Source organism: Sciurus carolinensis, chromosome 3 (genome assembly GCF_902686445.1).
Source record: "Sciurus carolinensis chromosome 3, mSciCar1.2, whole genome shotgun sequence".
NCBI classification, from domain to species: Eukaryota; Metazoa; Chordata; class Mammalia; order Rodentia; family Sciuridae; genus Sciurus; species Sciurus carolinensis.
Genome location: NC_062215.1, coordinates 79,026,503 through 79,051,981, shown reverse-complemented (window position 1 = coordinate 79,051,981; position 25,479 = coordinate 79,026,503). Strand labels below are relative to the sequence as shown.

The 25,479-nt window shown below is 32.9% G+C and overlaps 2 protein-coding genes across 11 annotated transcripts in view; both read left to right on the top strand.

The window, feature by feature from the left end:
* Ptpn4 (protein tyrosine phosphatase non-receptor type 4) overlaps nt 1-25,479 on the top strand; it is a 214,656-nt gene that overhangs the window by 92,657 nt on the left and 96,520 nt on the right. For 2 of the 10 annotated variants that reach the window (XM_047543964.1, XM_047543965.1), the window contains exons 4-9: nt 11,671-11,734; nt 11,812-11,911; nt 16,830-16,874; nt 17,126-17,178; nt 17,562-17,682; nt 21,165-21,252. In XM_047543964.1, coding sequence (XP_047399920.1) covers nt 11,671-11,734; nt 11,812-11,911; nt 16,830-16,874; nt 17,126-17,178; nt 17,562-17,682; nt 21,165-21,252 — 471 coding nt within the window. Of the gene's footprint in view, nt 1-2,114; nt 2,131-11,670; nt 11,735-11,811; nt 11,912-16,829; nt 16,875-17,125; nt 17,179-17,561; nt 17,683-21,164; nt 21,253-25,479 lie in introns of those variants that run through there. The other 8 variants (XM_047543972.1, XM_047543971.1, XM_047543973.1 and 5 more) reach the window with 7 other exon arrangements.
* Nucleotides 8,918-9,371, top strand: LOC124979590 (AP-4 complex subunit sigma-1-like). Its single transcript, XM_047543974.1, has one exon. The coding sequence runs from the start codon at nt 8,937-8,939 to the stop codon at nt 9,369-9,371; it is 435 nt and encodes a 144-aa protein (XP_047399930.1). The 5' UTR covers nt 8,918-8,936.

Here is a 25,479-nt window from a genome sequence, read left to right as displayed (position 1 = left end):
ATTGATGACCAATATGCAGTGAAATAAGAATATTGTTCCTGAGAAAGTATTCCAAAAGGACTGATATTTCCTATGTTTCCTACAAGAGATAAAACTTATATCACATAAATTTGTATGCAAGAAGACATTTCTGTTCTAAACCTAATTAGACCAGGATGAATTTAGGGAAACAGGAATTTCGTACTAGGTTGATCTTTGCTCTCTCCTACTTTTTCTAACTTTGTCTTTCATTCTGTTTCAAGTGTTCCTTCTTAAATGGCAATATATTCCTAGGTCCAAGGGTTTACTTGCTTATCATCTAAAATAATTCTTCAGAAAAGTTAGAACCGTAATATTTTAGAAACCTAAAAGAGACTTTAGAGATCATCTAATCAAGCACTTATTTTTCATGAGACATTATTTCAGTTCAAAGAGATAAAACCTAAACTACTTCAAGGCAGAACCTTGGTCTTTCTAATTCTCCTTGCCATTCTTTTCCACTGGATTGCAGTTTCAGTATTTAAATATGCAGAAGAATTGTGAGATACCAAACTGTGTCCAAGGAAGGATCTTTAGAGTCAGATTTTATAGTTAATATCCCATTTCTACCTACCAGTGTGAAACTTATATTTCACCCCACCCTAACTCCACCCTACCCTATCCTACCCTACCCTACCCCACCCCACCCTACCTTACCTTACCTTTCTTTTTCCCTTTTCCTTTCCAGCTTCCACATAAAAGAGAAAAAATACCACCCTTGACCTTCTGAGTTAGACTTAGGGTGCTTAACATAATGGTCTCAAGTTACAACTGTTTGAATATGGCATATGGCATAATTTCATTTTTCTTTATGACTGAATAAAACTCCATTGTGTATATATACTACATTTTCTTTATCCATTCATCCATTGATGGACACCTAGTATGGTTCCATAGTTTGACTATCATGAATTATGCTGCTGTAAACACGGGTATATGCATGTGTCACTATAGTATGATGACTTTAATTTTTTAGGCTATATACCGAGGAGTGGCATGAAGAATCTCCATATTAATTTCCATAGTGGTTGTATTTATTTAGAATCCTACCAATGGCGTAAAAGTGTTTCTTTTTCTCCACATCCTCACTAGTATGTATTATTACTATTTGTATTCTCGACTGTCTTTATGACTGGTTTCCATGTGATGCTTGAGTTGCAAGCCCCAGAACCACATTTTGGAAATCTCTGTTCTAACTTAATAAAATATTACAACAATTGAATATGGCTTTATTTATGTGGAATAGTTTGATTTATCTGTCAACATTTTTTTTTTTTTTTTTTTTTTGTACTGGGAATTGAACCTAGGGTGCTACATTTATTTTGAGATAGGGTTTTCAGGCTGGCCTGGAACTTGGAATCCTCCTGCTTTAGTCTCCTGATTTCGCTGGGATTGTAGGTGTGAGCGACTATGCCCAGCTGAATTTTTTTTTTTTTTTGGGGGGGGGGGGGCGGCGGGATACCAGGGATTGAACTCAGGGCACTCAACCACGGAGCCACATCCCCAGCCCTATTCTGTATTTTTTGTTTAGAGACAGGGTCTCACTGAGTTGCTTAGCACCTCACTTTTACTGAGGCTGGCTTTGAACTTGGAGTCCTCCTGCTTCAGCCTCCTGAGCCACTGGGATTACAGGCTGCACCACCACACCCATCTCATTTTCTTTTTTTTTAACACATAACTCAAAGTTGCTGAATTATTTCTTTTATCAGGCTTGAATAAATACTGGAAAAGTCACATAGAGGATGACCATTATTTCACATGGTTCAGTATAAACAGTTCATATAGTACTTGCTTTTATTTCAATCATTATTTCTCTCTTACATTTCTTTCATGTGTTCGTACTATAATAACATTAATTTAGGCTCTTATTACCTGTTGTATAAACCTCTTTGGTAACCTGTTAAATGCTTTTTATTATTTTTTCTCTTTTTTTAATTTTAACCTTGTTGTACTTTCTTGAGGAATGACAGAGGTACCGGAGATACAGAGAAGTGTTTCAGAAAGAAGCAGCAGCATATGCAAAGTTTCAGAGTAAAGAGACAGGAATGCTGTATTTGAGAAATTTTTAAAAATGTTTTAATTTGACTGGAATATAAAGTCGGGAAAAGACAGGTAAAAGGATCATACTTACCTAAGGATTTATTTATATACCAAATGTAAGACGTATTTTATCTCTGTCACTCTGTTTACAGTGTAGCCAATGACTAATAGAATTACAATTTAGAGACACCTGGAAGATAGTTGTATTAATGATGTTACTATGAAAAGTAATGATTGACTGTAGGAAGTGAAGAAAAATGAGTGCTGATGATAAAGTCAATAGGACTAGATATAGTTAAGGTAGAGTGATCTATAAGGGAAAGGAATTAAACTCATTAATTCTACATTTTGTAAATTAATAAGACTTTCTATATAGATTACTATGTATATATATGGTAAATTACATTGACTGAGTTTTTTTTGTTTTTTTTGGGGTTTTTTTTGTTTGTACCAGGGATTGAACTCAGGGGCAATCAACCACTGAGCCAGTCCTATTTTGTATTTTATTTAGAGACAGGGTCTCACTGAGTTGCTTAACATCTTGCCATTGCTGAAGCTGGCTTTGAACTTGAAATCCTTCTGACTCAGCCTCCCCAGCCACTGGGATTACAGGTCTGTGTCACTGTGCCCTGCTGACTTTCAGATTTTAAACCTGGCTTGTATTCCTGGTTAAATGTACAATTGATTGTGTATTAAACTTGTGTCTAGAGACCTTGCTAAATACACATTATTTCAAATATTTTTTCTTCATTAATTCCTTAGGATTTCTCTGTAAATTATCATCTCTGGGAACAGTTTCACTTCTTTTCCAGTCTTTATTTTTAAACTCATTATTACATTGGCTGAGACCACTGTTAAAATGATCAATAGCAGTGATGAATAGCAGTGATGGGATAGAGTGTCTTCTCTATCTTAAGAAGAAAGAATTCAGTGAATCACCATCAGGTATGCTGTTAATGTAGAGGTTTTTTTTCCCCCCTGAATTAATGTAATTGAAGTATAATTTACATGGAATAAAGCTTAATGTCCATTCATAATGAGAACCTAATTTGAAAAAAACTTTTTCACTGCAATAAAGGATATGTATTAAACATTGCTCAATGAGGGATATAAATAAAAAATAGAACCACAGTTAAATGTCAGAACACATTCACTAGAATAGTTAAAATTAAAAATTCTTTCAATACCAAGTGTTGGAAAGGATGTGGAATAGCAGAGAAGAATTGCTTGTAAGAATATAAAAATATGCAATCATTTGGAAAATAGTTTGGTATTTCCTTATAAAAACTAAACACATTTATTATATTATACCACCTGACAAAACTCCACTTATGAAAACATTATATAAAATCTTGTACACAAACGTTCATAGGAGCTTTAATCACAATACCCCAAGCACAAGTTCACTTTAATATCCATCAGTAAAGAAAAGGGATTAAAATAAATGTTGTGTAGTTATACAGTGGAACTCTGTATGATTCCATTTGTGTTAAATTGTAGATCAAACAAAATTGATAGTGACCAAAAACAGATGAGTTGTTGTCTGGGGCTTGGTTGGTATACTACAAAGGGATGCAGTGAACATTTTAGAGTATTAGAAATTGATTGCGATGGTGATGGTTACCTAGCTGAATACATTTGTTACAACTTAGACTGTATATTGAAAATGAGTAATTTGGTTGGACCTACATTCCATATTTTATTTCCTTTTTGGGGAGTAGTATCTCTACTCATTTCTTTTAAGATTCTAATTGCTTTTTCATGGAACTCTGGGGTCTTTGCATGTATAGTTCATGTGTCACCCAGAGTTGAGGTGACTTATATATGTAGGTTTTGGGCCTACTTTCTGCTGAGTTTTCCCTTTCAGGATTTCATCCTCAATTTTCTGGATGTTCTGCCTGTCCTTAACTCTGTCTTCTGACATCTGGAGTCAGTGAGGCTATTCACCTGCTTTTTGAAGGAATTGAGATTGCCCTCAAGCAAAATACTAAAAATGTATAACTCTCACTAATTACAGTTTAAGAATAGACTTTGCACCTGCTCCTGCTTCTGTTTACTTTTGGTTACTTTGCAATGTCAGATGATACATACACTCACAAATTAATACCATTAGCAAACAGATGTTAAGAAGGATGTCTTAGAAGATGGATCTTCTGAAGACTGGATCTTCAAGGAGTGGTGGAAGAATCAAACCAGAGGAAAACCCATTAGAAGGAGAAGAGAAGAAAGGGGCAAAGAAATTATTTGAAGAAATAATGGCCAAAAATTTCCCAGTGATATGGATATACAAGTAAAAGAAGCTCACCAATCTCTGAGTAGGATAAAACTGTTGAAAGGCCAAGGGAGAATCTTGAAAGCAGCAAGAGAAAAGTGACTTAAGATGTACAAGGAATCCTTAATAAAATTTCTTAGTAAATGCCTTACAGGTCAGAAGCAGTGGAATGACACATGTAAGTTACCAACCTATTTGACTGAGAATTTTGTATCCAGCAAACCTGCCCTTCAAACATGAGGAAGAAATTAAGACATTGACAGCAGGGGAATAGCCTCACTGACTCCAGATGTCAGAAGACATTGATACTTAACACCTGAGGGAGTTCATTACCACAAGACCTGCCTTCAAAACAAATGCTGAAGATAGTCCGTCAAGATGAAATGAAAAGACACTGGACAGTAAGTCAGAGTTGTACAGAAATAAAGTTATGTAAATATGCAATTATACATGAACACTTGTAAGAACAGTTATTTTACTTTTGGTTTGTAACTTCACTTTCTATTTCCTGTGGAATTTAAAAGAAATGCATAAGGAATAATTATAAAATCTGTGTTAGAATACATATGTAGTGATGTGATTTTTCAGCATTGAAAACAGTTGAGGGCAGAGTTGTAAAGAATTAGAGTTTTTGTATGTAATTGTAATTAAGTAGACATCAGTTTAACATAGATTGTCATTAGAATCCCATGTGTAATCCTCATGGTAACAACAAAGAAAATATTTATAGACTATATACAAAAAGAAGTGAGAAGAAAATCAAAATGTTTACCAAAGAAAAGAAAAGCAAAACAAAATGAAATACAGGGAGGGAAGGAAGAGAGGAAATGAAGGCCAAAAAAAGGTATGATACAAAAGTGTTTCCCTGTCAGCCATTTAAATGTAAATGTATTAAATTCCCCAATCCAAAGACATAGATGGGATAAAGAGTTAACAACAAAAAGCCAGGATCTAACTACATGCTGACAAGTTTCCTTTTCTAAGGACTCATAGGTGTAATAGGCATTTTTTTCTAGTATGATGTTCCTACAAATCACATGTAAAAACAGTTTTCCTTTACCAGTAAACAGAGGAAAGAATGTATATGTCACCCATTTTCAAGAAATTTTCATACTTCTGGTTCCCTGACTCAAAATTTCATCAATTTTTATGTATGTAACTGTCAGTTGTTTCATGGATTGCTTCAAATAACCATCTTAATACTCCATATTTATGTTCTTTAAAAATAAATACATATTGTATTTGAAAAAGAAGATACAATGGCTCTTGCAAGATGGCAAACTCAGTGTACATTGTTAATATATTAATCACTTACAATGCACTAAGTATTTTATTTATTTTCCATTTAGACCTGTTAACACTGTGAGTTGAATACTGTCATCTTCATTTTATAGATGAGAAAATTGGTATACTGAGAAATTAAATGATTTAGGTTATGCCATATTTAGCAGTGAGTCCTGTTGAGACTGACAGGAGAATGGGAGGAGGGATATGATTCAACAAACATGAAAAAGAACTCTAATTTGTATTAGCCTGATTAGAAAGGGTATTGTATCCATGCAAGGGAAAAAATATAATTGTCATAATAAAAAAGCTCACTAGTTAGAGTAGATGTGGTAGAAGACTAATTCTTTCACTATTAAAGTATGTGGCAAATAAATAATACATATTTCAATTACAAAATAAATACCAAGTTTAAGCAACCATATATTTTCTTTTTCAAATGGAACTTTCCAGAAATTTAGCATATATTAGACAATATATTAGGAAATATTATAAATCTAAATATAAATTTATGTTAGAAATTTTATTCCTGTATTTTAGATACATAAATTGTTTATGAAATACTGTATAGAATAAACAAGAGATCCATCCAAAAAAATGGAACAAGAAATTGGCTTTGAGAAGACTAACAGCTTCATGCCTAAATTGACAATGATGTCAATATTAGCTATTAATATTTATCAGATATTAATGGTTTTCAATACAGTATTATCATACTTTAAATTCATATATATTGCATTGCACAGTTCATCTTTTCTTGGATGCAGCACAATAATCCAATTGGTACAGCAGTTGTTGGCAAAGAGAAAAGCAGTCTGTGACCATAGGTGGTAAAATAACCTCAGTTCCCATTTATATAAGAACAGAACTGGAAGGTTTTTAATACTTGTTTTCAAAATGTAATGAAACAGTTCCTGTAAGAAATTACACAGGTAGATATGTTGTACCCAAGACTTGAAAATATATATCCACACATAAAAATCTGTATTAAGATGTTTATAGTAGTACTACTCATAATAGCTAAAAATTAGAAAGAGCCCAATGTCCATCAAGTGATGAATGAGTAAACCAAAAGTAGTGTATCTATTCGACGGACTATTACTCAACAGTAAAAAGGAATGACATACCACTGTTCATTCACTAAGATGGAAACAATTTTAAACAGCTTATATTGGTAGGCATGGTGGTATATGCCTATAGCCCCAGCTACTTGATAGTCTGAGGCAGGAGGACCAAATTTAGTTCAGGAGTTTAAGGCTAGCCTGGGCAATATAGCAAGACCTTGTCTCAAAATAAAATTTAAAAATTAAAATTTCATGTTGATGAGGTGAAGAAACTGGGACCTTTGAATGTTGATGGTGAGAGTATAAAAAGGTACAGCCACCACAGAAATAAGTTTGGCAGTTTCTCAAAAAGTTAAATATGAAGTTACCATATGACCCAACAATACTACTCGTAGGTCTGTACCCAAGAGAATTGAAAATATGTTCACACAAAAACTTGTACACAGTTGTACAGAGCAGTAATCTTCATAATAGCATAAAAGTAAAACAACTCAAATGTCAGCTATAAAAAAGACATATTACAATATAGATAAACCTTGAAAACATACTAAATGCAAACTGAAAACAAAAATAGCCATGTGTTGTATGATTCCTTCATATGAAAGTCCAAAAGGGCAATCCAGAGACAGAAAGTAGTTTATGGTAGGGGCATAATGAGACTGATTATTAATAAGTATAGATTTTGCAGTAGGATGATGGAAATGTTCTGGAATTAGTGGTGATGATTGCACAATATAGTGAATTTACTAATGTACATTTTAAACTGGGAAATTTTATGGTCTTGAATATATCAGAACGCTATATAAAAATTTACGCTGGTATTACTCTATATACATGTATGATTACACTACTGGTGTGACTCACTGTACCATGTACAACCAGAGGAAGGAGAAGTTATGCTCCACTTTACAGTGTGTCAGAATACATTCTACTGTCATGTATAACTAATGAGAACATACTAAAAAAGTCAGAGACAAGTACAATAGACACTCATGCTCTTACATCAGCAATCAATGGAGTTGGTGTGTTTTAGATATTATAACATCTCTAAAAGCATTAAAAGTTTTTATTGATGTCTAAAAAAAATTTATGCTGGGTCTGTATCATATGCATTTTTTGATCAGTATTGCCAAATTGTCATCCATCAAAATGGTATAATTTATACTCTTGAGAAGCTGTGGATGAAGGTACCTGTTTTTATCATGTTTTTGGTGTTGTGTTATGTGATCAGAAGTTTTAGTCTTTGCCAATGTTGCTATTGAGAAATAATAACCTAGCTGGGTGCAGTGGTGTGTGCCTGTAATCCCAGCAACTCAGGAGGCTAAGATAGGAGGATCACAAGTTTGAGGTCAGCCTCAGCAACTTTGAGACCCCATCTCAAAATAAAAAAATAAAAGGACTGGGGATGTAGCTCAGTGGTAAAACCCCTGGGTTAAATACCTGGTTATCCCCTATACCTCCAAAAAAAAAAGACAAGAAAAGAATAAAATAATAACCTAATGTAGGTTTGTATTTCCCTGTGATCTAGATTGAATATCTTTTCGTAAATGCCACTTTTATTTCCTTAAGTATGAACATCTAACCTTATTCTTTGATTTGTTTTCTATTAAAGTTTGTTTTTTTTCTTACTGATATGTAGGACTTCTTTGTTATCTTTTACCTAGTTTTTCTTTTGGCTGAGCTATCCTTGCTGAATGAATGCTCTCGTGAATGCTATCATTGCTGTCCAGTAGTACTTGTTACAACTTTGTTCCATCTTTGAGGTTAATCTGAGAACCTAAGTCATATCTCTTTGACATCATTGATGAGGGTTGTTAAGTTTATTGGTACTTATCCTTGTATTCCTTGTAAAGTTATGACAGTTTACCACATCTGTTTGTGTATGTAATTGTATTTATATTTCTTATATTCAGAATATTTTGAAGGGGAAGTAGATGAGGAACTCAGACTTTGGATAAATTATTTGATTCTAATTTTGATTTTAGACAACTATTAAAGTAATGTAGTTTGCTGTTTTCATAGAAAATATGAAAAAATACTAGATTAATAGATGAGTGAAAAAGTAGATAAATGGGTAGATAAATAGGGTAGACAAATGTGTTAAAACAGGGCTCAATCCACCCCCTGCCACCCTAGCACCGGACTGGGAACCCCGCCGCAACAGCCATCCCACACACTGACCCCAGCAAGGTTCCAATTACAACCATCCCTTGCCATAACTTTTAAACTATATTTGAAAAAATATTGACCAAGAAAAAATGATAAAATTTTTCCTTATGGTGAATAAACAAGGGCAGACCCGACTTTCTAAGAACTATGAACATGTGGAGATTAATAAGCGTACACTTCTAGAAACAGAAGTCATAAAGAGCTGTCTCTCTCAATCCAATGAACAATGCTCTTTCATTGAATATAAGGATTTTAAACTGATATATCGGCAATATGCAGCTCTCTTCATTGTGGTTGGAGTTAATGACACTGAGAATGAGATGGTTATTTATGAATTCATCCATAATTTTGTGGAAGTTTTAGATGAGTACTGCAGCCGAGTGAGTGAATTAGATATAATGTTTAATTTGGATAAAGTACACATCATTTTGGATGAGATGGTTTTAAACGGCTGCATTGTAGAAACTAATTGGGCAAGAATTCTTGCCCCTCTACAAATTCTTGATAAGATGTCAGAAAGCTGAATAGAAGGCTCTGCCAGACAGCATCGATTTATAGGAAATGTGAACACCCTTTGAAAAGAATCTAGAAGACCACCTATTACAAAATGGGGTACCCTCCCAAACATTATAAGTAACTATTTCCACAGTTCCTAAATGGAAAATAAAGCTATTTTAAAATATATACAAAGAAAAATTTTTTCTTAACTGAGACGTTTTATTTTCAGTAATTGTAAACATATTTTTTCCCACTTCTTCAGTTTTGTCAAGTACCTAAGAAATCCTTTTTGGTTTCTGCTTCCCTTTGCAAATTAAATTTAAGACTAGTAGGATGATGGTGGGAAGGATGTGTGGCAATTGTCTATTAGCCAATAAAATTTTCAAATTGAAAAAAACAAAACAGGGCTCAAAACCAGGTGACTATTGGCAATGGAATAGATGAGTCCCACCCTCAGCCTTCAATAAATATTTTTATTCATATTATGCACCAAACCTTGTTCTGGTACTGGCTATTCCATTTTGACTGAAACGGACTTTTCCTCATATAACTTTTATTGGTACATTATAGTTATACATAATGGTGGGATTTGTTGTTACATATTTGTGCATATATACAATGTAACAATCTGATTTGGGCAATATTATTCCCTAGGACTGAAACAGATTTTATCCCTGACTTCATGCAGTTTATAATCCAAGAGATAGCCAGTAAAACAGAAAACCACACATACTATAATTGAGCAAATGTTATAAAGGAATTTAATATTCCTTGTTTATAGAAAACAACTAAGTGGGAGCTGTGTAACATACTTTTGGTAGAGTGGTCAGTGAAGGAGCTCCTTCTGAGAGGTGAGATTTAAACTAATAATGAGGAAGGAGCCAGACATATCAAAGCTGAGGAACATTTCATGAAATGGAAGCCTGAAATTGAGGACTCTAAGATCAAATCTCTGAGAAACAGGAAGGAGACCACTATGGCTAGAACTTGGTAATTGAAGGTAGAAAAGTAAGAAGAGACCATTCAAGTCATAGTAAGGACTTTGGACCTTGGCGTTAAGAAATTATCAAGAGATGTTAAGCCCAAGATTGACACAATCAAGTTTATCTTAAAAGACCACTAACTTTTCAAAGAGAAGAGAGGGAAGAAATTGAGAAAGCAATTAAAAGTCTATAACCAGCCAGAGGAGGTAGCATACTTTAGTAATCCCAGTGGCTTGGGAGACTGAGGAAGGAGGACCACAAGTTCAGAGCCAACTGTAGCATCTTGACGGGGGCCTTAAGCAACTCACCAAGACCCTGTCAGAAAAAATATAAAAAAGGGCTGGGGATGTGGCTCAGTGGTTAAGCACCTCTGGGTTCAGTCCCTGGTACCAAAAAAAAGAAGGCTATGACCAGTACCTACATCAGAAATATGGATGGTGGCAGAGTAGATGGAGAAAAAGTGTTCAATTTTAAGTATAGTTTGAAGATAGAATCAACATGTAACATATAATGAAGAGAGAAGATTCTTGGTGTACTTTTGTTTTTTCATTAAAATTTATTGGGGCTGGGAGTGTAGCTTAGTGATAGAGAACTTACTTACCCCTTCCTGGGTTCAGTCCTCAGCACATACTTATGTATAAAAATATTAAATAAATCTGTGATTTGTATGGAATCAAATATGGGTAGTGTTAGGTTTAAAAACAGTGATACATAACATATCTTGCAGTGCTTTGAAAATACTGCTTCATTTGGGGTTCTTTCATTTTTTTAACGAAATATGTTGGCAGTTGAAATATTTTCTGAATTCAGTTATAATTTTGCAGAAATAGAGCCTAATTGGCATTTGAAAGTATTGAGACTGCTTAAAATCCTTACAGACAAAATGTTGTTCTTCCCCAAACTAAACATTATGTCTTAGAAAGTGTGTGGGTTCTTTGAGGTGGGGTGGGTGAGTTTAAAGTAATAGAGTATTACTTTAGAGTATTTCCATTTCTGTACTTAAAATTTTGACTGATTATGAGAGGGAGTTTTTTTACTTGCCAGATAAAATAGTTAAATTTATGGAAGTCACTTCCAATCACTGTAATTAAGTGTCTTTACTTTTGAAATAGAGGTTATTGCACAGTTAATACTTAGATGGGAAATGCAAATCAAAATCTTAAAGCTTACACAAATATATTCGGCAGTTTCTATCATAACTTTATTTTCGATATGAGCAATGTTATTGGTAATTTAATGATTTTTTTCCTACCTAAACTTTTTCAAAAATGTGATTTCCTAGTGTTATTCTTCAAATGCAACAGATTTGCAAAAAATAGGTACTCAAGTATAAAGAAATCAGTCTTCTTTATTTATTTTTCAGAGGTGGCTGGATCCAAACAAACCAATAAGGAAGCAGCTAAAGAGTGAGCATACATATTTACTTGACGTTTTACAAGTATACCTTACAAAGATAAAGGATTAATATAATCTGATTAATTAGAACTGCTTTTATTAATTCTAGGAGGATCTCCTTACAGTTTGAACTTTAGAGTCAAATTTTTTGTAAGTGACCCCAACAAGTTACAAGAAGAGTATACAAGGTGGGTTTATGGAGCATGTTTGTCTTGAAAACATTGTCAAAATTCTAATATGAAAATTTGAAACTAATTAGGCAAAATAGATTACCATGTTGTAATTCTAACGTTTCCAACCAGCACACAGAGTAAATTATGGATGATCCAAGATAACTATTACTTCTCCTTTTGGATGACTGAGAGGGCTTTAGGATATTAGATTCTCAGGAATGCCCCATCCAGCCACAAACTACCTCCTGAGCCATACAAATACCACATTCTTTCATTCATGCATTCATTTATTTTTGTGAACAATGGTTAAGAAGCAGTGCTGTGGGCTGGGGATGTGGCTCAGTGGTGAGTGTTTACCTAGCATATGCAAGGGCCCTGGTTCAATCCTGAGCAATGTAAAACAAAAGCAGTGCTGTAATAAAAGAATCAGGTGATGCCAAAATTGTGTCCAAAGGATTATGCATGTGAGAGTTTTTTATTGTATTTTTTTTCATGTAAAAGCATATTCTAGGACTGGGTTCAGTGGTGAGAGTACTTACCTCCCACGTATGAGACCCTGGGTTCAATCCTCAGAACCGCATAAAAATAAATAAAGGTATTCTGTCCATCTACAACTAAAAATGAAAAAAGCATATTCTATGTATTTTTTCCTTTCATTGAAGGGAACATAGAATTTCTAAAATGTATTACATATGTAGGAATAATGGTTGTCAATAGGTATCTTTTTCCCTATTTTTTTTAAATATATTTTTTTAGTTGTCAGTGGACCTTTATGTGAGGCACTAAGGATTGAACCCAATGCCTCACACATGCTAGGCAAGCGCTCTACCACTGAGCTACAGCCCCAGTTCCCTACTTGTTTTTAATCTTTGGTTCTAAAGAAAATTTAGATTTTTATAAAGAATGCTGCAGAAAGTTCAGCCTTTGCATGCCCCCTTTATTACCCATTTTAAAACCATGTTTGTGTTAACTGTCTAATTTTGTTGTCATCTGTACCATCATGATGAGTATACACAGGAAAGATCCAAATGAGCATTTTGTTAGTGATGTTGAGCATTAGGCAACATGTTTAGAGTAGAAAGATGTGAGAAATACTGACAGTATAATGAATGTAATTATCTAAAATAACCTGAAAAATGACATTGTGCATTGCTTGAAAGGTAAAATTAGTAATTAATTTTTGAAAATGAAGAATTAGTGTAGTATACCTTCTGTAAAGTTCCCACATGTAAGAATACTGGTCAGTGACTACACTGAGAATTACTCCAGAAGATAGGTGTCCAATTAAAGATCTGTACCTAAAGGTTGTAAAGACAAAGCATTTGATTTTCATGTATTTGTTATATTTAGAATGCTGTGTTGGAGTGGAAAAACAAAAGGATAAATTAATGGTACTGAATTAACCTAAGATCCTATTCTTAGGTATCTGTAGGGTTTTTAATATTAAACCAAGGAAGAAAAATTAGATTGAAATTCTTTAAAGTCCTTTTCTGTGTATTTGTTGGGGGAGACTAGGTATTGCTTTTTTAATAATGAGAAAATTTGAGAATACAGGATATTCCTGACATTGGCGACCAGTAGTAAAGTCCAAGCTAATTTATCTTGAAAAACAAAGTTGTATTATATGAATACTCTTTAGTCTTATAGCTCTTAGTCAACTTTGCTTTTGAATAATTAAAATAATGAGATCTTTTTCTGTAATTAATTCTCAATGTAGTAAAACTTTTCCAGATTTTGCATGCACTCCAAGGAAACAACTTTCAATTAATGAAAATTTTGATTTATAAAACAGTGTTAAATGCTTTTTTCATTTCCAGGTTTATGTAAATAACTTGAAATTGAGGAAAAAAATATTTCATAGCATATGTTATATGTAACCAGACTGTGAATGTTTAAGAAATATTCATAATTAAAATACCAATAATTAGATTTCTAACATGTTTAATGTTTATAAGTTTGTTAAAGTAAGCAATTAAATATCATCAATTATAGCCAGGTACATAATTTACTTCACTTAGAATTGCCTGAATTTCTGAGTGGAACTTGAATGTGTTGATTTTTTTATAGCCTGTGTTAAAAATGTAATTGAGAAATAAATGTGTCCCACTGATAATTAAGTCAGATTAACTTCTTGACAATAAAGAAAGTGAAGTCAGGTTTGACTTTAGTTGAGAATGAACTTGTGCTCAGTCTAGAGGACTATCTTTGTTTTCATTAGAAATAATATTCTTTTTCAAAACCCTATATAATGGGTTTTAGTTATAGAATCTTACAACTGGTACTTTTTGGCAAAATGTGGTACTTGGCTAGTTTTTATTATCATAATGTAATAAGTGATTCTCTACCCTGAATATAAATTAGAATCAGGAGAACTTTAAACCGTACTATTTAGTCACACCTCTAGATATTCTGATTTAAAAGGTCTCAGATGGGACATGTACATAGGCATTCACAGGTTCCCCCAGGTGATTCTAATACATATAGCCAGGGTAAGAAATACTCTTAAAACTTTAATACTTGGGTAATCTTAATAGGATGATCCTGATTAGTAACAAAGACACTGTGTCCACAGCTGCCAAATTTTTAGGACTTAATTAAGACCCAACAAAACAACAGATCTACTATATCCCCCTTACTCATTGAGATACCATTTGAATAAGTAGAAAAAAAGAATGGAGTCAAAGGACTTCCATTAAATGTCATTCAATATTGACAGTGCTGGCGTCTTTAGAATTTGGATTTTTTAAATTTCTAAAATAGAGGCAATAGGCAAATTATATTACTTCCTTTTTACAAGTGTAAAAACCAAAGGCTTAAACTACATTTTAAGTAATTTGCCCAAGATCATAGGTTGATTTAGCCTAGTACTTAAATTCTGGTTTCTACTGTAATAATCCTGTTTGGTTAAACTAGTGTGTAAATAAAATTCAGTAAGGAGTAGGCATTACTTGCAATTTTATATTGCAAATACTATACAAGTAATAGGAATTACAAATCAAGGATATACATGTCCTTTATCCTAACTATAAGGTTGTTTCCCTGCTGGGAACCCCCTGTTTTCTTTCATTTTGGGGGGCAGGTACTGAGGATTGAACTCAGGGCCACTGAGCCACATCCCCAGCCCTATTTTGTGTTTTATTTAAATACTGGGTCTCCTTCAGTTGCTTAGCTCCTCCTCTTGGTGAGACTGACTTTGATCTCTCTATCCTCCTGTCTCAGCCTCCCCAGCTGCTGGGAGTTATGAGCATACACCCGAGCCCCCTTTTATCTTTCTTTTTTTAGTGGTGCTGGGGAGTGATTAACCCAGGACCAGGACTTCATTATGCTTTGTACTTTACCACTGAGTTACATCACCAGCCCATCTTTAATGTGTAATTGTGAAACCAAATAGACTTGATAGAAATACACTGTCTTGGATTAAGTGGGTAATATATATAGTATTGTACATTAAACCTCAGAGAATTTATGTACTAAATTAATATATGGAAGTAGGATATTTGTTTCAGGTATTTTTTTTTTCCCCTTTGGTATTGAATATCTGATTCTCTAAAAACCTTAATTATTCTTTGGTAATTTGAATATTGTCATAGAGCTAGTTAATGATAAGCTACACTGGAATTTTAATGAGTTTTGATTCTAGGAATAAGTCCTTTTTTTCAGTTAGGTGAAATAAAATCTTAAAATTCTCTGTTGAAACATTTTAAACCACAAAATTTGTTCTTTTGCCAACATTATACAGCATAGGTGACTTTGCCTAAGTATTAGTAATGAGTGAATGGCTTACCCACTAGGAGGGACAGAAGGACAAGGCCATCTTCCAAGCAACCTCAGCAGTCTGGTTATAGGATGCTTATGGTCTTGTTTGTTTTAAAGAAATCGATTATTTGACAGTTCTAATAATAGTAGAACAATAATAGGAAAAGGAACTTAGGTTATTTTTCTGATCAGAGATTTCTTTTTTATTTAATTATTAAAGGAATACATATTGCTTGTAGAAGATATGGAAAAAGAAGCTATAAAAATAGTAATTGTTACTCAGCATACTTTTGTTCCAGCATTTACTCATACAAAATATTAATATATGTCATTTTTATGCATACTCTTCTATATATGTACACTGTATGGAGGGGAGAGAGAGAATATACTATTTATTTTTATTCAGATAGACTGCAGTTATAAACATAGTCTCTGGAGTTATACAGTATCCCTTTGCCAGTTATTTAATATCTTTAAGCCTCAGGTGTTTGTTGTATGGATTAAATGAGATACTAGGAGCTAATATTTATTGAGTGATTCTGTCTGGTGTCCCATACATTGTTCTGAATACTTTCACATACCAACTTTTTACTTTTAACAACAAACCTGAAGTGTGTGGACTATAAGGTTTCATCTCTCTTGTGTGTACAGATTTCTTAAGTCTAATGCAAGTGGACATTTTCTTTTCTTCAATAAGCCTAAAGATAAAATGATCAACACAGATTCTGTCTTTTCCTCAGCAGAAAGGAAGATTTTCTTTAACTGGTTTCTAATGCATTGCTATCAGTCTTCTTATGTGTCTGGTGCTCAAACTTCTCTACGCTTCTCAGTTTTACTTTCTGCATACATCAATCCTCAGAATATTATCCCTTAATTTTCTCCTTTGGTCATATAACTTTTAAGAATCTTAAGAAGTTTTATAATGGAAACAAGACATTCAAAGTATAAATTTTCATAATTTCAAAGAATTTTAAAGATTTATATTCATGGATTTATGAAAGTTTAAAAATACGTACTAATGTATATATATGCTAGCATTACATGTGCTAATATATAGATTATAAAAGTACTAAATATTTTAATTTGTTAATGTAAGTGTACAGTTTCTGAAAACTAAAAATGTAATTCCAGTAAATGCTTGTTTTTTTGTTTTTGTTTTTGTTTTTGTTTTTCTAAGGTACCAGTATTTTTTGCAAATCAAACAAGACATTCTTACTGGAAGGTGGGCTATTTTAAATTTTTTTGTAATAAACTTTAAAATTACTTTTAATTCTGCATTCTTAAAGTAATTAATTGTTACAAATTATCAAAAATGTTTACATTTAGTATGAATTTCATCACATAAGTTCATTTCTTAGTAGTTAAAATTAAGTCACATGGAAACTTCAGGTATGAATAGTATAACAAATTATAGCACTTTTGAAGTTACTGTGTTTAACCTTGGGTTGTGTATTTTCTGTTTTGCTTTATCAGATTGCCCTGTCCTTATAATACTGCTGCCCTTTTAGCTTCATTTGCTGTTCAGTGTAAGTATCATCCCACTTCTAGGTCAAATAACATGACTTTGTGGTCTGTGTTGATAGTATGTTTCTTTTAATATAGGAATTCTTTAGATATGTTACTATGCAGAAAATAGAAACTGGAGGAAATTAATGTCCAAGTAGTTAACAGTTAATTTGATTTTTGAAAAAAAATTTTTCTTTAAAATTGAGAACTAGAAGAATGTTAAACATTGCAGATTACTTTAGTGATCTGCAACAATTCATTTAATATTCTTCTTACATGGTTACATTAGAAACCCAAATATTTTACTCCCAGAAATATAGTGGAATTGATGACATTGCTGCTTTAACTATAATAATTTAAAAATTTGTTTTTTAATGTGTAAATATTTTCTTTTCATTATTAGCTGAACTTGGAGACTACAATCAGTCAGAAAACTTGCCAGGCTACCTCTCAGATTATTCTTTCATTCCTAATCAACCTCAAGATTTTGAAAAAGAAATTGCAAAATTACATCAGCAACATATGTAAGAATTTATTTAATTTTTTGATTATTCAGTAAACTTATTGATGTTCTTTCTAGAGAAATAGTTAAAATTATTTCCAAACTTATTGATGTGTTTATTTAATATTAGAAATAAGATTGGTATAAAGAAATGTAGGATTTATACTAAAAATATGTTTTACTTATTTCATAGATTATGTGAGACTTATTTTCATTTGTTAAGAGCCATAAAGTTATTTGTAAACAGAAATTTATTTGTTTTTAAACAAAATTGTCATTTATGAATAAATTTGGAATATAAATATATGTTTATAACTTGCAGATCAATCTACTTGGTATGTCTTAGTTTTTAGCTATGTGAAAGGAATTGATTCTGTTCAGTAATGAACTGAAAGCACCTTATGTAACACTAATTTTATAAAAATATTCTTTTTAAAACTGTAGCATTTTTTTTCATTTACTACCATACTCAGCTTTGATTGTTTTGTAAGCCTGATTTTCTGTGACATTGATTTCAAGAAGACATTTTTTGTTTTGAATAGGAAGTGATATTGTTGATTGGTTCATAGTTTAATTTTGCTTTAACATATGATTCAAAATACTGAATCCTGGAGGAGCTGAGGCAGTGTTGCATATTGGCTAAGAGTCTGAACTAGAAAGCCAGATTGCCTGATTCCAATTTATGATATGGTTACTATCTTATAACACTGGCCAAATTGCTCTATACCTCTGCTTCTCCATTTTCTTGTATGTAAACTAGAGATAATAAAAGTATCTCTCTGGAGTTATTTTAAGTCTTCAATGAGAAAGTACTCAGGATGGTGCCTAGCACATGAAAGGTACTGAAGAAATATTAGTTCTTATTAAGAAAACTACTTTCATTTAGTAATAGCCCATGTGTCTAAAAATATATCTAAAACAGTTTAGCAAACTGGCTGTTGCCTATTTTTATATGGCCCATGATCTAAAAATGGGTGTTAGTGTATATGGAGATACACACCACACACACACACACACTCTTATAGTTTTATGTATGTGTACATATTGAAATTTCACAAAATCCAATGATCATAAATACTTATTGAGACAGCTACTGCAATTTGTTATATGTTAACTATGACTGCTTTCATTCAGTAGCACAGTTCAGTAGTTGTTACAGAAACCAACTAAGAACCTAAAATATTTATTATCCAGCCCTTTCCCCTAAAAGGTTTGCTGACCTAGGTTCTAAATGGACTAATGACTGAGAATTGTAATAGAATAGCGTAAAGAAGTGAGGGGGCTATTTTGCTCTAAATAGCTTTATAATGAAAGTTTGACATATCATGTATCTGAACCAAAGGTTTAAAGACAAGATTTTAAAAATTTACCAATAATGAAAATTTTTTTCTATAAGTAAAAGGTTTATTAAATGAGATAGTGATTACATATTTCTGTTTGGTTTAAAAAATTGATCATCAGATCTATAGACAAGGAAAAACAGAATTGTCCAGTTTAATAGGGGATACACTCTGTTACAGAAAAAGAAGTATAATTTGCCATCTGCCTTTTTTTTTTTTTTGGTACCTGGGATTGAACTCAGGGGCACTTAACCACTGAGCCACATCCCTAGCCCTATTTTGTATATTACTTAGAGACAGGGTCTCACTGAGTTGCTTAGTGCCTTGCTGTTGCTGAAGCTGGCTTTGAACTCACCATCCTCCTGCCTCAGCCTCCCAAGCCACTGGGACTACAATGGCCAACTTTGCCTTCTTTTTGAAGAATCATACACAACATTCGTTATGATCATATACTGGCAGGTTGTTGGCTCCCTTTTCTAGTATCATTAATGAACAAAAGGTTGATATCTTTGCTTTTGTAATTTACCACTTTAGCTCTGCTGTTGTCTCATAGCATCAGATAACTAAGGCTGTTAGAATTATGTATGAAATTGGGTGTTTTGTTTTGTTTGAGATTTGAATCCAGGAGTATTCTACCACTGAGCTACACCCTCAGCACTTTTTTTGTTTTTGTATTTTGTTTCTCATTTGAGACAAAGTCTTATCAAGTACTCTAGGCTAGCGTCGAACTAAAGATCCTCCTGCCTCAGTTTCCCAGGTAACTGAGATTACCGGCATGTGCCATCACACCCAGCAGGAGTAAATCTGTTGTAAAAGACTTCATATCTAGAGCATTGTTTCTCAAATTTGTAGTCACAAGAATCACTTGAGATACTTATTAAATGTAAACAGCTTGACCTTATCCTTATCCCCTCTATAGAACTGTACTTCTGAAACCATCTGTGATGAAAGACCAGTCTTCCCCCAGTCTGTCATTATTATGTTATTTGTAATATGTCTTGAAATATGTAATAAAAATGAACTAATAGAAAATAAAATGGAGAAATAAAATAAAGACATTAAAAAAATTCTAGTCCTGGGAGCTGAGGCTGTATCTTTTGGTAGAGCATCTGCCTAGTATATAGGAGGACTTGGGTTAATTCCCAGCACCATCAAAAAAAAAAAAAAAAAGTCCAGTTTTTTCACTGTTAGGTTCAATTAACATAAAGTGACTGCCAAATATCTATAAAAGTCTCTGACGCTCCCTTTTGTACTTGGTGTGAAACAACACCAATCTGTGCATGACACTGAAAAGCACTGCTTTGAAGGTTGCCTAAGAATCTGCATGTTTCAGAAGCACCCTATATGGTGTAAATGCAACTATGGTGTGTGAACCAATTTTTGAGAAATAATGCTTCTCGTTATATATAAAAGTGCCTTTGTTAGAGCCATAAGACTATAGGAGTAAATTTTTTTTTAAGATTTTACATCTGGGGTTTGGTTTTTTGGCTTAGTGGTAGAGCACCACCTCACATGCGTGAGGCCCTAGGTTCAATCCTCAGCATCACATAAATATAAAATAAAGGTATTGTGTCTACCTACAACTAAAAAAATATTAAAAAAAAAAAAGATTTTACATCTAGAGCAGTGGTTCTCAAACTTGCTTTAGATGTCAAGTCTTTAAAAATGGATTTAAACTGGGTACGGTGGTTCATGCCTGTAATCTCAGTTTCCTAGGAAGCTGAGACAGGAGGATCACAAGTTCAAAGCCAGCCTCAGCAACTTACTGAGGCCCTAAGCAACTTAGCAAGATCCTATCTCAAAATAAAAAGGGCTGGTGATGTAACTTAAACGTAAAGCACCCTTGGGTTCAATCCCCAGTACAAAAAGAAAGAAAGAAAAATGAATTTACTCTTTTTTGTACAGTTTTTCATAAATTTTTAAAATGATATATTGTATATTTCTGAGGGAAGAAAAAGTATTCTGGAGGATAATAGTTTGAGTTACTGAAAGTGAATGCTCCATATAAGTTAAGATGTTACTACACAGAAACTAAGAGGAAGAGTTCTGCATGGTGGTTTTACAAGATTTAATTAGGCTGTTATTTTTCCAGATAAATAACCTTTTTCAAACTTGGGTGTATTTGCAATAGATATAATTTTTTAACCCGATGATGTCTTTACAGGGGCTTATCTCCTGCAGAAGCAGAATTTAATTACCTAAACACAGCACGTACCTTAGAACTCTATGGAGTTGAATTCCACTATGCAAGGGTAAGTGAAGAAAACTTATTTCAATGTTGTTGAATTTGGCTTCATTACTCAGTATCAAAAAAATTGTAATGCTGTGAAAGACTTAAGTAACAATTGAAATAACTTATAATTGCTGCCGATATAGTTGGACTAAAAATTTCTTCTGAATAGAAGTATTTTTCACAATAACATTAAGACTGTTAAAGTGCACTCTTCATGTTTTTTCTTCTAGATCATGTTTTATATTGTAAAGATAATTTTTGTAGGCTATAAGAGATAGAATATTTAGTTTATAAAGTAAAGGTTAAGCTATAAGAAAAGTAGTTTTTTAATACTCTTTTATAATCATCATAAAAGATGTTCTTAAAACATTTAGACCTGTATTGGTGAGCTTTATTTTCATCATTTATTAATAGCATACATTTTTATTTATAAAGCACAAAGTGGAGCATATTAACATTTTGTTTTTATCTATTAATTTAGAATTTACAATCACTGGCTGTTCCTGTACAATACTGTATAACCTTTTTTTCTTTGCATCAAATCTTTCATCCTATGAAAGACTATTAACTTTTTGTCATAGCTATTTGTGAGTAGCTATCCTTCTTTTGTGACTATTCCTTCTTGTGGTTTTTTAAATCAAGAGGTTATATTCTTTTTGAAGTTCCTAGAGTATAGCTATTCTCAGTAGAATTATAAGTAGTCATTGGTTGAGTTAGCAATAGGGTTCATAGTCAGGACAAACTGTCGAGCTGAATAAGGATATCAACCTGAAAAGGTGTTAAAGGCGAAAATTTTTCCTTAGGTAATTATTTTGAACTTATCTTGCTACACAGACACACAGTTTCAGGGGCAGATAGTTGTTTAAGTATTCAAGATTTTCCTCCTCATAATGTTTTTATCCTTTATTGCCTCATCTGATCATGTTCTACGAGAGGAGCTTTATTTCTTAACATTTCATAAAACTCATGTCAATTTCTTCCTTGGAAGTCAGATGACTTGCTTTCTTTTGAGGAGTACATCTTGTAATTCTGAGTGTTGTGACTTAGAAATTTGTTTGTCTGAGTCTATTGAAAATGTTAAGTCTCTGAAGCTTTTTGCTCTTTAGAATGTCCCTTCCCTCTCTTTCCTTATTTGGGGTTTACAACTTTGAACACAGTTTTCTAAAATGTAATAGTCAATATTTGTGCAACTAGATTTTGTTTTATATTATAATAAAGTTTATATCTGATGGAACTTTAAATATGAGCTATGCTTAAAAAATAAGATAACCAGCTAGGTGTGGTGGCACATGCCTGTAATCTCAGCAGCTCTGGAGACTGAGACAGGAAGATCTCAAGTTCAAAGCCAGCCTCAGCAATTTAGTGAGATCCTAAGCAACTTAGTGAGACCCTGTCTCAAAATAAAAAATAAAAAGAACTGGGGATGTGGCTCAGTGGTTTAGTGCCGAGATTACTGACAATGAAATAAGGGTGTTAAACTTTCATCTTTTTACTTACGTAACAAGGCTAAATACATTTCATACATAATTAACTGTGTTGTTATTTATTTTATTAAGGTTGTTTTTCTGTTTAAGTTATTAGATTATAAAACTGTTTCTCAGCCCTCAATGTGTAGGACAAGATTAAAGAAATTTAAATTTTAAATCATCAAAGTTATTTAGAAGCATATTTTTATACTCCTTTCCCCAAAAAAGGATCAGGAAAGGGTATTTTTCTTTTTTGTGAATTCTGAGACCTTAAGAAAAGAATGTTCAGTAAACATGAAGGGAATTTTTGTGACATCAAAAACAAAAGAACAAAAAAATAACAGAATGAATCAAACAACATTACCCTATGTAAATTTATGATTACACAAATGGTATGCCTTTACGCCATGTACAAACAGAGAAACAACATGTATCCCATTTGTTTACAATAAAAAAAAAAGAACATAAAGTAGATGAGGGAAAAGCAATAAAGAGAAGATCTAAGCTTTAATTGAATATCAGAAGCAAAATATTTTATTTTGGCAAGCAAGATAAAATGTTTTCTTTCTGCCTTCAAGTGGAACCAAGTCATTCATACCAAATTTCCAAGATTCATATAAATCTTAGTCCCTTTATAATGGTGGATCTTTTCTGTGCCTGGCACAACATTGGCACTAAGGATTACTTATTGAACAGAACATCAGTTATCCCTACCCTCATGTGAGTTCCATGAGGGCAGGGATAACTGATGTTCTGTACAATACGGAAACATATTATCAAATAACGAGGATATGAAGGGGAAAGTACAAAGTGTGTGCCATCATATGGCATGAACATCTAACCTAGCCCAGAAGAGAGAGTAGGGAAAGCTTCTTAAAACTAGTATATTCACTTAAGTCAAAAGAATAAATAAGGGCTGGGGATATAGCTCAGTTGGTAGAGTGCTTGCCTTGCAAGCATAAGGCCCTGGGTTCGATCCCCAGCACCGCAAAAAAAAAAAAAAAAAAAAAAAGAATAAATAAGGACTGGGGTTGTGGCTCAGTGGTAGAACATTTGCTGAGGCCCTGGGTTCAGTCCTCAGCACCACATATAGATAAATATTTATATCCATTGAAAACTAAATTTTTTTTTTTAATTTTTGTAGTTATAGATAGACAGCATGCCTTTATTTCAGGTTTATTTTTATGGGGTTCTAAGGTTCAAACCCAGTGCCTCACACATGGTAGGCAAGCACTCTGCCACTGAGCTACGATCCCAGCTCTGACAACTAAAAAATATTTAAAAAAAAAAAAAGAATGACTAAGTTTTTTCAAGATAATGGTTTTCACTGTAGAACTATAAATAAAAACCTGAAATTGGGGCTGGGGAGATAGCTCAGTCGGTAGAGTGCTTGCCTTGCAAGCACAAGGCCCTGGGTTCGATCCCCAGCACCCCAAAAAAAAAAAAAAAAAAAAAAAACACCTGAAATTAAGAGAGAACATGACATACTTGAAAAAATAAAATTAATAACAAGGAATATCATAGGAACTAAGTTTGATTTATTTTTATAAAGAATTTCTGGTTTCTTCAAAGGGAAAAGGCATTTTCTCAGGAGTAATTGCTGTCCTGATTGAAATATCTTACTTGTTAGATGAAAGGTGTGATCAGTCACTGAACACCTATCAACTTGAAAATCAGTCAGTAACTGTTACACAAAGAAAATGGAATAAAAGAATAAAAGAGAGCTATGATAATATCTAAACCATGGGTCATCAAACTCAGTCTCTTTCTCTCTCTTGTTTTGTATTGGAGATTAAACCCAGGAGCACTTTACCACTGAGCTACATCCCAGCCTCTTTTTTATTTTTTATTTTGTTGGGTCTCAATAAATTGCTTGCAATCCTCTTGCCTCAAATCACATCACTGTAATCACATCACTGGGATTACAGGTGTGTGCTATGTACCCAGCCTCAAACTCTTTTGTAGAATGTTCACATTTACAAAAAGAGGGTTTATATTAAAAAACTATTTCCAAGTTATCTAAATGTAAGCACAGTTATGTTTTTAGTTAGGTACAGGATACTTTAAATCAACCCTAAAACAATTCTAACAAATTTTAGGCTTAATTATGAATCTTATTTCCAGAAGTATTTGTAATAGTGATAAAGACAATTCTATGGAAAAAGAACCTTTTGCTCTTTAAAGTTTCAAGAAAAGATTTATGTCGATACTTTAAAGTTTTTTATTCATTCCATGAATATTGAGTACCTACTATGCTTCAAGTCCTTTTATAGCTATTGTAGATACAGCAGTGAGAAAAGCAGATAAGTTCCAACCCTCACAAAGCTTCATTCTGGTAGGCAAAACAGGACTATCAACAACTAATTATATCTGAGTGCATATGGAAGTAAAGTTCATAATAGGCAAAACACCAATTGATATTGATAGAAGTCAGAATATTAGTCACCTCTGGAGAAGTGTTGTTAACTAGAATTCTTATGAGGGAACCTACTGTTTTTGAAAATGGTATATATACTAGTTAGTGGTGGTTAAAATAGTAATGTATGTAAGTGTATGTGAAATTTCGACTTGTACATTTAAGATCTGTAATGTACATTTAAGATCTATAATGTATATATTTCAGTTTTTTTTTAAAAAAGAAATTAAACATGTAATAGGTCAGATACCAATAGATGCTATGAAGAAAAATTAAACTGAAGAAAAGGAATTGAATCAGCCAAATATAAAGTATCCTTTTAAGCCTCACTGAGAAGGTAAATAGACCTGAAGGAACTGTGCAT

Bases quoted from the DNA above. Each gene is read 5' to 3' on its own strand.
- LOC124979590 (XM_047543974.1), top strand. From the start codon at position 8,937: ATGATAAAATTTTTCCTTATGGTGAATAAACAAGGGCAGACCCGACTT.